A 12,909-nucleotide genomic window follows, 5' to 3' on the forward strand; every position below is an offset into this window, starting at 1 on the left:
GCTGGGCTCTCAGGCTGTGTCTGCACTGGGCCTGCTGGGCTCTCAGGATGTGTCAGCACTGGGCCTGCTGGGCTCTCAGGCTGTGTCTGCACTGGGCCTGCTAGGTTCCCAGGCTGTGTCTGCACTGGGCACATGCTGTGGCACTGCCCTGAGCTTTCATATCTGTTAGCTGTCCTCCATGCTGGAGATAGATCTGCATGTACTGTGCCAGACAGGGTGTCCCATGCCTGACTGTCCTGCTTCTAGGTGGTGGGAGCCAAACCCAGGCAGACAGGAGGGCCGAGAGAATACACAGAGCTTGAGTTTGCTGGACTGTAACTAAAGCTTGGCACGGGCCAACAGAGGCCCGAGTGGCCAGCCAGGCAGCTGAAGTGGCAGGTGTGGGGCCAGCAGAGGCCCGAATGGCCAGCTAGGCAGCTGGAACAGCAGGGGTGGGCTCTGTTTGTTTTGAAACCTTCTACTTTTCCTCCTCTGCCTCCTAGAGTGGGGTCAGCTTGGCCTTCGCTGTCTGTTTTCATGTAAGGCTCCTCATTCACTGGCAGGTAGAAAGTGCTGCAGGGGGACACTAGAGGTGCCATGTGCTATCCCTGTGACACGGCTGCTAATGTTCTCGTGCCCTGTGTTCTGTAGCCTTGGTGCCTGCCCCACCGTGACCTAACATTGTCTATGTCTTGATCTGATACCTACCTGCAGGCTGCAGAGACTGTGGCCTTTATATCTGAGCCGCTCTCCTGAGCAGAGGGAACCCTGCTTCTGCTGACCTATATGATCTTAATATTTTTTTTTCCCCAGACAGGAGCTTGCTATGTAGACCAGGCTAACCCTTTCAATCCTTCTACGTCAGCCTCCCAAGTGCTGGAATTGCAGATGTGTACCACTCTGCTTGGCCTGTTCTTGTTTTTATTCTCCCAGCCTGATGGATCGAATTGTTGTCTTGATCCATCTCGTGGGGCCAGAATGGTTTTCCTAGGCAGTGATAGTTGTGCAGTGAGTGGCCAGACGCTCTCATTGTAAGCCTGGGCTGGAGCGGGTTCCCGGCGACCGATGTTTGGTGTAGGTTGGTAACTGAATGCAGGTGTGAGGGCATGGGCAGGGCATGCCTCAGGCTCGGTGATGCCTCTGGCTGTCTTGCAGGTGAGCGCTTACACCTCTATGGTAGATGCAGCGGCTCGAGAAGAGTACCTGCATGTCGTCAGCTCCATGTGCCAGAAGCTCAAGTCCGTGCAATACAACGGCAGCTATTTTGACCGAGGTGCAGAGGCCAGCAGCCGCCTTTGTACCCCAGAAGGCTGGTTCTCCTGCCAGGTAAGCCTGTGCCCTTTGTTCTGGGGCCACTAAGAGTACTGTTGAACATAGCCCTCCTGGGGTAGGAGGCAGGGAGGACGGTCAGCCACTGACCCAACAGGAGATGCTGGTGTCCTTCACTGTCAAAGTGCGAAAGGAAGGTGGGGATGGTGGTGTGTAATCGTTGGGGTGGTAGTGTGTGGTATTGTAGGAGCACAGGAGCATGCTGGGAATAGCAGGTCTGTTCCAGTGTAGAGGCACCTAGAAAAAGACAGTGTCTCTAGTGACAGGGACGGAAATGCTTTCATCTTTTGGAAGCTCAGAGGAAGATCAGGGGTGATAGTATGGCAGGGGGCAGGTAGAATTCCAAGGACAGTTAAAAAGATGTTTATGTTTGGGTGTCTTGCCTGTGTGTATGTCCATGCACATATGTGCCTGGTGCCTTGTGGAGGCCAGAGAGGGTGTCAGATCCCCTGGAACTGAAGTTACAGGTGGTTATATGAGCCACAAGTGGCACTGGGAGTCACACCCAGGTCCCCCAGGAGAACAGCCAGAGCTCTTCATCACTGAAGAGCTTCTTCATCACTGTCTTTCCAGCCCCAAAGAGAGAAATTTCAATCTCTACCGAACAGCAAACAGTTTTATTTTGTGAAGATGGAGTCTTACCATGTAGTTGAGGCTGACTTAGTATTTCATTTTTTTTGTGTATATGTGTATAAGGTTTGTGTGTGAGAACGTGCACATGCCACAGCTTGAGTGTGGTCAGAGGCTAGACCACACCTGGCTTTTACCTGGTTCTCAGGCTTGTGTGGCAGGCACTTCTTCCTCCTGAGCCACCTCCCTGGCCTGAGTGTAAATCCTCCTGCCTTTGCCTCCCTCCCAGTGCTGGGGATATAGGTGCTGACACTGGCTGTTCAAACGTCTGTTCGTGAACTAAACGACTCGTGGGACCAGTTCCTTAGCAAGCTCGATGGCTGGGAGGAGAGCAGTAAGGGTCCTCACTCGCGTCTTTCCAACGCCTGTCCTTGCTCTCTGCAGGGCCCCTTTGACCTGGAGAGCTGCCTTTCCAAGCATTCTATCAACCCCTATGGCAACAGGGAGAGCCGGATCCTCTTCAGTACCTGGAACCTGGATCATATGTAAGTGTATGTCACCGAAATTCAAGTTCACTAACCAGAACTAACACAGCATCGTGGGCTCCAGTCCCTGCTCAGGCACCTGAGGTCTGGCATGCTACACCTGTGTGGTTCAGGCCCAGGGACAGAAAGGGTTCTGGAGAGATGCTACCGTCCTACCAGCTGTCCGTCTCCCCTCTAGCCGCTGTCTTTGGGTGGATGTGGTGGCCTGGCTCTTCATGGCCCAGTTTTGGTCCCTAAGAGGCTGTTGCTGTGTGTTTGAACCACAGTGAGCTCCAGGGCTGTGGTGTGGGAGGGCAGGGCCAGCAGGACAGTCTCATAGCTGGGCAAGCTGCAGTCTCATGTGGGGCAGCACTGTGTTTCTGGAGCTGTGGTACCCTCTTGACTCTAACTACCCTTGACCTTGCTTTATGAAGGCAAAGCGTTCCAAGTACCCCAAAACAGCTACCCGACTCTTGGTATCAGAGTAATTCAAGGCATGTAAAAAGTGATTGTAGCTGAAGACCCTCTGTGCCTAGTGCTCCGTCCCTGATGCCTGATGCCAGGGACAGCACTGTCCTGAATGAAATATGCTTCGTTAATGCCCCATTAATGTAACGCAACCTTTCCCCAGGTGTGTGCACTTACCCGGGTACTGTGCTCTCTGGCTCTACACTGGTCCGTCTTCCCACACAGCTCAGGCGAACAGCACACACTCCTTCACTTTTTGAAGACTCTGTTTATTCACCTGCTGGGCATTTACGGCCATTCTGAGAACTCATGCCTATCCAAGGCTGGGATAGACGCTCTGAGATGAAACGTTATTTCCCAGTTCCACGCCCGACAGTGTGATCTGTGGACTGGCTGCATCCAGAGCTGGTGAGAAATGCAATCAGACCCAGGTCCACCCAGCATCACGGGGGTGTCTGGGAGGTCCGGTACACACTCCAGATGAGAGACTGCCCTGGCTCTGACCTCCAGTCTCTTTGGGGGAATTAATGCCTGTGGTCCTCTTCAGAGTATTTCCAGCCTTTTCTGGCTGTTGAGTTCATGTGACCGTAAAGTCCCTTCCTGTCCTCACCACCACTTGGTGTCACTGTGCTTCTGCATTCTCCTGCCTGAGGTGGGTACCCACTTGGCTGCTTTTGTTTTGATTCCTGGTCCTGGGGAGGCCAAGGGCTCTGTGGCTGTCCACTGTCACAGCTTGCAGGCTGCTTGCTTTGCTTGTTGTTTACTTTTGTCCTGGGCACTAATTCCCTCACGACTGCCTGTGTGACAGATGTTGTTGCTGTATTTGTGAGGCATTTCCGGTATCTTTTATCACAGCCAAATGGGGTGGCTGTGGTGAGCCCTAGAAGACCAGGCCCCAGTGTGCACAGATCCTGCGATTCCTCCTGCAGGTGCAGAGGCATCTGTTCGCCCCCGTTGTCGGCAGCAGGAGTGATGGCTTTTATTTTCACTCCGAGTTTCTGCTCCTTTGGGCTTTCTCTTTGTTCTCTAGATTCGTCTCTTGTGTTTTAAACATCTGCTGAAGGCTACATGTGTCCAGCTGCTCCTGAGGTTAGTGTTTCCAGATCAGGGTGGCCGCCTGTTCTGATGTGTCTTTGGCAGGTCTTGTTGTCTGTCTGTCTGTCTGTCTGTCTGCTCATCCTTTCTGGGCTCTGCTACCTGTAAGAGGCCAGGATTCTCCACGTCCTCCTTGTTTTCTGTCTCACCTTCCCTTGGCTGGGTTTCTGTTACCGTCATAGAGGGCGTCTCGTGTTAGCACATTAGCGACAGCACCCTGCCTTTTGTCTTGTCTAACTGAGACTCTCCTGCACTGCTCCCTTGTCCCGGTGTCTAGACATAGTGGCTGTTCAGCATCTGCTCAATATTTTGTTGCATGAATAAGTGGGTTTGAATTCATCTCTTTTGCCATTTGCTGTGCCTCCTGTATGCCTGGTCTCACTGTGTGTCCTGGGCCCGCCTGTCACCTCTCTCTTCTGGGGCTCTTTCCTCAGCGTTGTCCCACCTGACCTTGAGCTTGCACAATGGTGATGTCGTCACGGTCAGAACCTACTTACATCTCCCACTCCTGCTCACTGCTACCTGGCTGTATCTCCCTGATCCTGCTCCGAGTTGCTAATGAGTGGTCCTAGCGCTCCTGTAAGGGGGGCCTGAGGATGAACTCCCTCTTGCCACTTCTACACTGAGTGCTGGAGAGGGTCTGCTTCACACTGAGTCTGGGATCACAGGCATCTAGGTCCCCTGAGCACTCCGTGAGGGAGACCGATCACTGTTTCCTGGCGTCTGCCTTGGAGCTGCTGTCAGTCAGCGTTCTACCTCTCCAGTGGAGACTGGCTTGATTCCCCAGGAATCAAGGGAACACCAGGGACAAACCTTAACTTTTGGCTCTGCCATGACTTGTCTTCCATTCTGGAGAGTTCTGATTCTCCTCTGCAGTCTCTTGGATTCCTGTGGGGATTCTGGGACCTTCTTGCCACCCACTCTCTTTAATGCTGGCTCTGCTTATACTCTCTGGCTCCATGCTGCTGTTTTGGGGTAACTTCCTGCTGTGGACTCAGTTATGGTCCCTCCTACCCCAGACATACTGCAACTGTCACCCAATGAGACCGCATCTGGAGATGGGTCCTTTGGGAGACAGTTAAGGTAAAGTGAGGTCATTAGGGAGTGGAGGAATCCAGTGAGAGCAGATGTTCTTGCGAGTGGGAGAAACATGGGGACATTCTCATCGTTGTACAAGGACAAGCCAGGAAGTGGGCCCTGAGCAGATCAGACCACTGTGCAACGGAGTCCCAGGCTCCAGAGCTTTGAGGAGATAAATGTGGGGGAGGAGGTTTGCCTTCCTCTTGGCCATTCTTGGGACTGTGTTTGGACCCGAATTTCTCTTTGGTGACCAATTTTCTTTTGTGGCCTGTCAGTGTCCCTGCAGAGTCAATCTGCGTTTGTTCCCTGTGGACGCCCCAGTTTCAGTGGTTCTGAAGTAACAACACTGTTTTTGCTTGCCATTTCTGTGTCACATTGGCCATACGTACTTACTCGGCCCACGTGTCTGTGGGAGACACAGGCCTGGGCGTCTGTGGGCAGCTCCGTAAAATGGGTACAGGAACAAACAGGAGTCAGCAGGCGCTGACAAGCGCTCACACATGAAGCTTGGCTCCATTGAGTGGCACTCGAGGGACCTTGGCCTGGCTTTCCTGCATTCTTTTCAGTATGGTAAGCGGTGTCCACTTCTCAAGTTTGCAAAGTAAGACAAGCAGCATTGCTTGCGCTGGACTCTGAGCACTGACTGTGCTCCCCCGTGGCCCTTGTCAGGGATGGGCTAGTGTCAGCAGCCTACGAAGCATGGTGCTGGGCTCCTCCGATGACTCATCCCCAAGTCCTGTCCATTTCGAGGTCACTGCCCTTCTGGGCTTGTGAATCTTCAGGGTCCTCACACCTTCAGGTCTTAGGGTTTCTATTGATGTGATAAAACACTGACCAAGAACAACCTGGGGAGGAGAGGGTTTATTTCACCGTAAAGCTTGCAGTCAGTCAGTCATGAAGGGGAGTCAGGACAGCAGCTCAAGGCAGGAACTGATGCAGAGCCCATGGAGTACTCTGGCCTGCTCAAGCCTGCTTTTTATCCAGCCCAGGGCCATCAGCCCAGGGGTGGCACCACCCACAGTGAGCTGACCCTCCCACAGCAATCAATCATTAATCAATAGATGTTTCAGCCTTTCATGCACACGGATCTGATAACGTCATTCTCTCAGTTGAGGTGACCCTAGCTTGTGTCATGTTAACGAAAAAGCCAACGGCTGTCTGTCATGGTAGACACTTCGTCCACAGACAAGGAGCGGGAGAGTGCACGGCACCCCGTGGTGTGTGGCACTCACAGCAGAATGGCTGTCTCTCCCTGACTTGGCAGAATAGAGAAGAAGCGCACGGTGGTCCCCACGCTGGCGGAGGCGATCCGGGATGGGAGGGAAGTGAACTGGGAGTACTTCTACAGCCTGCTCTTCACTGCCGAGAACCTGAAGCTGGTGCACATCGCCTGCCACAAGAAGACCACACACCAGCTGCAGTGTGACTGCAGCAGAATCTATCTGCCTCAGACGGGATCCAAGAGGAAGCAGCCTGCTCGGAAGCGCCCCGCTCGGAAGCACCCGGCTCGGAGGCGCCAGTGACACGTGCCGTGCCCTCTGTGAGGTAATGGCATTGGTAATGCCTTGTCACTCCAGAAGGTTCCAGGAAAGTCTTCAGGAGTCTTTCCAACGGATCCGATTTGTGTGCCTTCCCAGTATGCTTCCCCAGCCTCTGACAGCCCAGTGTGCAGAGGACAGCGATGGTGCTCATTGTGTTCCTGTGGCAGGGTCTTCATGCTCATGGCCCCAGGGCTGAGCCTGGCCACTGTGATGTGTATGGGGGTGCTGGTCAGTGCTGAGCTTTTATGGCCTCTATTCCTACTTCAGATGGCAGCTCGGACTCTATGCCTCTGGAAGAAATGGTGCTCCTCGGGTAAATGTTTGCATTTCATAACGAACATGCAGGGCCTTCTCTGCTGGACTGTTTAAAATGGCAGAAGGTGGGAAGCCTTCCAGATGTCCCCTGGTGGGAACAGCTGACTGTGGCATCATCTTGAGCCACGTGAAACAAGTTTTTAATGGGTTAAATACTGGCTGTCATGAATTTCACGACTCAACACTGATACATGTGTGCACGCACGATTGGAGCCCGTTTAAACTTTCATGTGGAGAAATAGGAAGCTGTTAAAAGCACAGGTGACTTTACCCATTCAGGGAATGACCTTGAACTCATGATCCTCCTGCCTCATCTCTAGAGCTGGGACTCCAGGTATGCACCACCACACCTGGTATTTGGTTTTATAAGTGCGTGTCAGCATGTGCACAGAGACAGTCTGCAGAAATGCCACTCGGTGAAAGCAGTAATCCTGGGGGATTCAGCAGGGATGACTGATCACCAAGTAGCATCTCCTACATCATGTGTTTTAGAATACTTCATTCTTCTTTTTCTCTGAGACCAGGTTTCACTGTGTAGCTCTGGCTGGCCCAGAGCTCACTATAAAGACCAGCCAGCCTCTGGCTCCCAAGTGCTGGGATTAAAGGTGTGTGCTACCATACCCAGCCTGAGTTTATTTTTGAAATGGGCATTTTATACATTTTGTAATGTTTGGATTTTTATATTTGCCATGTAATCAGAAAAACAATAAAGTGTTTATAAAATAGACATATCAAACAAGTTTGAACATATTGAGGAAGATGGGGCTATGGGTGAGATAGCAGTAGGCAGAAATTGAACAGGTGAGTCCATCTTCACAGAGATGGCATGGCAGTGCCCCAGGCAGCCAGGTGGAGCTCTCAAGAGGACCCAGTTGCTTGTCTTACTGGGCTGTCTGAAGTTTGGTGTGTGTGTGTGTGTGTGTGTGTGTTATCTGAGGGGGGTGGGAGGGCAGGTCTGTCTTAACAGGAGCAGAACTGCAAACTCCTTATAGGCCTGGAACACTTGTTGCTCTTGCATAGGAGCCAAGTTCAATTCCCAGTGCCCTCCTGGGTAGCCTCTATCCAGCAGAGCAGGGCAGGGGCTGTCACCCCAACTCCTGGTCAAGGCCTGTACCAAGGGCCTTGCCTTTCCTGCTTGCTAACAGGCCTCACGAGTGCTCCCAGCCCAGGACACAGTTCATTATAGCTCTCAACTCTCAAATATTTGAAATGACAGTTTTGGGAACACAGTATTTCCTTAAAAGTATTTTCAAAATATATTTTATTTCCTTCTCATATATACTTTGCAAAAACTACAGGGTAAAATGGTTAGCTTCACTCACAAACAGGAGTCCTTCCAGAAGAAACAGAACTCATCTCCAGTGGTCAGTTTGGCATGGAAAGTAAGCTTGTTACCAAACACCAAAGCGCTCAGGGAATTCTCCTTGTTCCCACTGCCCAGACCCCGTGCCAGCGTGGTGTGTCTGGAAGGAGATGTGCGCACAGCAGTGACAGCGGCAGTGTGTCTGGGCGTCTGTACCAGTGACATTCATGTCAAATCTGCGCTCAGTTAAGAGGGTGTCCTCTTGATGCCATACAGAATCTTAAGCTGGCGGCACAGTCCCCGCTGCTCTACCCCTCGGCGTCGTCCTCGTCATCTTTGGCTCTGAAGTGCATTTTTCTGAATTCTCGTCTGCTCATGGAAGGACAAGACGAAGAGGCTGGTGGCAGATCCTTAGAGAGGAAGAAAACATGACTTCAGTCTTCAGTGAGATTGCCAGGGCACCCACATCCATTATCTGGCTACAGTCTGTTCAGGGCTCTGCAGAGCAGGCCTGTTGCAGACACAGGAAGTCTGTCTAGGCACCGGTCCCTTGGTAACAAAGCTGCTATACTCCAAACAAGAGATAGCAACAGACATGGTCACATGTTTAGGAAATCACGGATCTGAATTCCTAACCTTGTGGCGGTCCAAGACACACTGAGGGGGCTGAAGCCAGGGACCCTACCTTCTCAGCCTTTCAAACTGAGCTGCTTCCCAGCTTGTGAGCCTGAGGGGCAGGTGCACCATACACAGCTCAGGGTTCCTTGCATTAACGTGATTAATTTATGTTCACCTTTTGTGTTGTGTGTCACGGGCACACAACAGAGTGGGAGCGGGGAGCTGTGGTTTGGTGCTCAGGAACTGCAGGAGAGGCAGGAGGCAGTACTCACCTGCATAAGCTCAACATTCCCGAAGAAGCGACTCACAGGCATGGGCTGGTTGCTGTCATCATCTAGAAAGACACTGCTGTCCATCTGAAGCACAGATGCCCGCACCTCCTCTGTCCTGGGCACAGGCTCTGCCTGTCTGGCAGAACTGTCATCAGGCTCCTGAGCTGCAGCAACACTGCTGGGTTCTATGGGCAGGCCATTTTCAACCTTTGCTGAGGGCTCCTCACTCACAGGCTTGGAGCAGCCCTGAGGAGGCGCTCTGCTCTCCGGTGCAGCAACAGCAGCCTCCGCACTGTCCTCTGCAAGCCTATTTTCACAAGGGGCCACAGGGACCACTTTTGGCAAAGAAGAAATGTCACTCTTCGGGTCAACTCTTTGTAATTCTGCCTTCACAAGGTGACCTTTGTCATGCTTGAACTTTTTGGAAGTCCGTCTGTCCGTAGCCTTGTGTGATGAGGAAGCCTGCCAAGGAAAAAGAAAATGTAAGAGAAAAGCAGACCCATCCAGCAGAGGCACAGGGCTCACAGTCCCAGAGACTCTCACTCCTCCACCTGGGACACAGGTGTGCTGAGGCCACTAGTCCTGTGTGTTCTGCTGCTGAGGGGCAGAGCAGATTGGAGGCCCAGGACTCCAGAGCACCACTCCAGCAGGCTGTGTTCCCAGGTCTCCCCTTCCTAAAGTGCAAGGTTGCTTACTTTAAACTCATCATAGGAACAAGCAAGGAAGCTTAAGAGCACAAAGGTGCCGCTGCCAAAATTATAAGCACTGAATTAGGGCCGAGAGTCCTTGACTGGGCAGCTGCAGTGATGTACAGCAGACCAAGGACAGTCCTTGCCTTGTGCCTGACTGTTCTCTCAGCTCCAGGAGGGAAGCAGGTAAAAGACTCACACGGTTGGTCAAAGCTGTGCCTCAGGGCCTGAGTCACTAGCACACTTCCACACACACACATGCCTGGTGCACAAAGGCCAGGAAATCAGCTGTACTGCAAAGCTCTCCCTTCTGTGACCGCAGTCACGGCACTGCCACAGACTCTAGAATGTCTCCCAAGATGTACACAGCAGCAGCTTCTATCTCACACAACACATCTCGGAGTGACACTGTAGCCTTGGTGTTCTTGGTAAGGATGCTCACCAGACATGTTGTTTTGGCAGACGTGGAGCTGGTGGCGTCTCTGGCAGAGGCCAAGCTGGCTGAAGAGTAACTTCGGGCCCGAAGGCGCGCTGAGGCTCGCACTCCACCTGTGAGCTAGACAAGACTGAAGCTCAGAGAGCATGCTTATGTCGGAATGCCAGCCCAGAGCTGTTGTGGGTCCTCAGCTCAGTGCTAAAGCTATCCACGCTCCCTCATCTGCAAGCAAAGATGGCTACGCCCCAAGCTGGTTCAACCCAACTAGACACAGGATTGAGCATCAGATGACTCAGTGGGAAAGGGAACTTGCCACAAGGACTGAGGACGTGTGTTCAACTGCTAGGACCCAAACAGTGCAAGGAAACAACTATCATGCATGCCAGTTTCACGCATGCCAGGCAAGCACCCAACTGTTGCATTCCCAGCCCCACCCCTTTATTTTCTTTCTGAGTCAGTTTCATTAAATTACTCTGATAGATCTTGACTGCATAATATGTCTGTCCTGGGGTTACAACCTGTTGCCATCACACACAACTGCCTCTTATTACCCCAGCTGACCAAGAACTCCCTAGGCAGCCTACGCTGGCCTTACCTTACGTACCAGCAGACATTTAAGGACAACCAGAAAGAAGGAAAGCATAAAAGGTATTTGAAGACAGAATGGCCGAAAACCTCCTGCTTATTGAAAACAGTAACCTATGTGTCTAAGCTTAACTAACAAACTCAGCTCCAAGTGGACAGATCATCTCTGTGACACAGGAGGGGGAGGAAGACAGATCACCTCCTGGGACAGTTCTTTCTAACCCTGGAAGAACCGTTAAGAAACAACTCCCTACTCTGCAGAAACAGTGTGAACCACGGTGAGAACACTCCACACCCTGAAAACCTGTCCTGTAAGATGAAGGCAAGTATAAAGGAATTTCCAGATGCAAACTGGGGATTGTTGCTTTAACCACTGGGAGTCCTAGTTGAAGCTAATGACCCCATCAGTAACTGAGGCACACACAGAGGCAACCTCTGCCCCCTAAGGAAAGCCCCTATATAAAATATCCTAAACACACTTCTCTCAGAAGGCAAAAGAGGCAACATACATGCCAGCAACAGGGCAGGCAGTAACAAAGGGGTTGGGTCCGAGGGGCCCTTGCGGGACTGAGGACGTGAATGCAGATGGTAAAGTACGGATTGCAAGGCTGCACTGTCAACAGACGGCTAACACTAAGAGGAGAGAGACAAGAGTCAGGCCCTCCTGTGTCTCACTGGAATCGAGGCGAGCAAAGAAGTAGCACTATTAAACCATAATAAAGTCTCCTTATGCAGAGGAGGGACAGCAACCGTCAACCACGCCACACGCAAACGCCCGCGCATCGCAAGCAAGAGGCAGGGACGTCAGCCTGGACTCTGGCCAGCGGTGGACGGCAGACACACTTCAGGCCGGAGGCCCTCTGCGGCTGGGGCTAGTTTAGGTCCCAGTCACCCGCTCATCCGTCGCACTGCCTGTCCTCAGGCCAGGTCACGTACGACACGGGGGCTTGGCTGAGTTCGGTGAGCTGCAGCCCGCCCATCTGACGGCAGAGCGCGGGGGAGACAGGAAGCCCGGGCAGCAGCCCACCCGGGGAGCGAGCCTGGAGCCCCGCGCCTGGGGTGGGAGGAGGGGCACGTCTCCTGCTCTCCCCCACCCGCCCCGGGGCCGGAGGGGAGTAAGGGGCGGAGCTCGAGGCCGAGAGGCGCCCGCCCCCCGCCGGCTCCCCGGGGAGAGTGCGGCTCGGCGGCGCGCACCCCGCCTGCGGGGGGCCCCCTCACCTTCCTGCTCCTCATGAGTGAGCGCCCGGGCCTAACGCTCCTCCGCCGAGTCTCCAACGCGCGGCTCTGAGCGCGCGCGCGCGCATGTGCGTGCGTGTGGCGCCGCGGCGTCTGACGTCATCGCCACGCGACCAATCGCGGGTCGGCGTCTCCCGCCCGCGTGCCCACCGCGAAGCCGGTTCCCCTCGGAAAGCGGGCGGCGAGCGCCTCCCGGATGGCCAGCCGCGGGCGGAGCGCCGGAAGCTGGCCGAGGTTCCCGCCAGGTTGGGAATGGGGCGCTTCCTCCGCGCGGATGCCCGCCATGTTTGGAAAGGGCACATCCCTGAGGCCCCTGTCGCCGCCATGTTTGAGAAGGGCGGCTGCCTCGCTGCAGGCCTCCGCTCTCTGCTCTCAGGCTCTTCCCGCCCGGCAGCGAGCGACTGCCATCAGCTCGGGTTCCCCTTCACCCCGAGGGAGGTGTCCGATGGGCCGCAAGGGCCTAGCTCTGTCCTCTGCGGGCTTCTGACAGTCCGACTGTGACCCCAAGACTCACATGGTGGGAAGAGAGAGCAGACTCTTTGCTAGGTATCCTCTGATAAGACTGACACTCCGCCCCTGAGGTTGACACGCTTATCCCCCTTCTCAAATAAATATAAAAAAATATAATGATAATGATGATGATACATATTATAGTTGGCTTCAAATACACACGAAACCTTTGGCCTCAGCCTCTGGTCCCGCCTGACATCCTGGACTGAGAATTCTGGTGGCAGGACTCAGAAAATGAACCATCTCTGATTTGACATCTTAAGGGTGAAACCCCGGAGGCTGGAGAGTAAACTGCTCTAGGGTTCTCCTCACATCCTGGAAGTCCTTCACATCCTCTGCTCTCCCTGACCAGCTCTCTC

At 53.4% G+C, this 12,909-nt stretch overlaps 2 protein-coding genes across 3 annotated transcripts in view; one reads left to right on the forward strand and one right to left on the reverse strand.

The window, feature by feature from the left end:
- Window positions 1–7,628, forward strand: part of Dffb (DNA fragmentation factor subunit beta) — a 12,644-nt gene extending 5,016 nt beyond the window's left edge. For both annotated transcript variants that reach the window (XM_028757996.1, XM_028757997.1), the window contains exons 5-7: window positions 1,135–1,305; window positions 2,323–2,423; window positions 6,310–7,628. In XM_028757996.1, the coding sequence (XP_028613829.1) occupies window positions 1,135–1,305; window positions 2,323–2,423; window positions 6,310–6,568 (531 nt within the window). In that variant the 3' untranslated portion in view covers window positions 6,569–7,628. The remainder of the gene's footprint in view (window positions 1–1,134; window positions 1,306–2,322; window positions 2,424–6,309) is intronic.
- A 505-nt stretch (window positions 7,629–8,133) lies between these two features.
- CUNH1orf174 (chromosome unknown C1orf174 homolog) lies at window positions 8,134–12,092 on the reverse strand. Its single transcript, XM_028757943.1, has 4 exons — window positions 12,023–12,092; window positions 10,226–10,339; window positions 9,095–9,556; window positions 8,134–8,614 (listed from the first exon to the last, which is right to left on the reverse strand). The coding sequence occupies exons 1-4, from the start codon at window positions 12,035–12,037 to the stop codon at window positions 8,513–8,515; spliced, it is 693 nt and encodes a 230-aa protein (XP_028613776.1). The 5' UTR covers window positions 12,038–12,092; the 3' UTR covers window positions 8,134–8,512.
- Between the last annotated feature and the right edge of the window lie 817 nt (window positions 12,093–12,909).

Source organism: Grammomys surdaster, unplaced genomic scaffold, assembly GCF_004785775.1.
Source record: "Grammomys surdaster isolate TR1022 unplaced genomic scaffold, NIH_TR_1.0 126185, whole genome shotgun sequence".
In the NCBI taxonomy this organism is placed as follows: Eukaryota; Metazoa; Chordata; class Mammalia; order Rodentia; family Muridae; genus Grammomys; species Grammomys surdaster.

Coding starts and splice junctions, on each gene's coding strand:
- CUNH1orf174 (XM_028757943.1), bottom strand. Junction 9,557..10,225: donor CTGCCAAAACAACATGTCTG/GTGAGCATCCTT, acceptor TTTCCTTGGCAG/GCTTCCTCATCACACAAGGC. Junction 8,615..9,094: donor GGAATGTTGAGCTTATGCAG/GTGAGTACTGCC, acceptor TTCCTCTCTAAG/GATCTGCCACCAGCCTCTTC.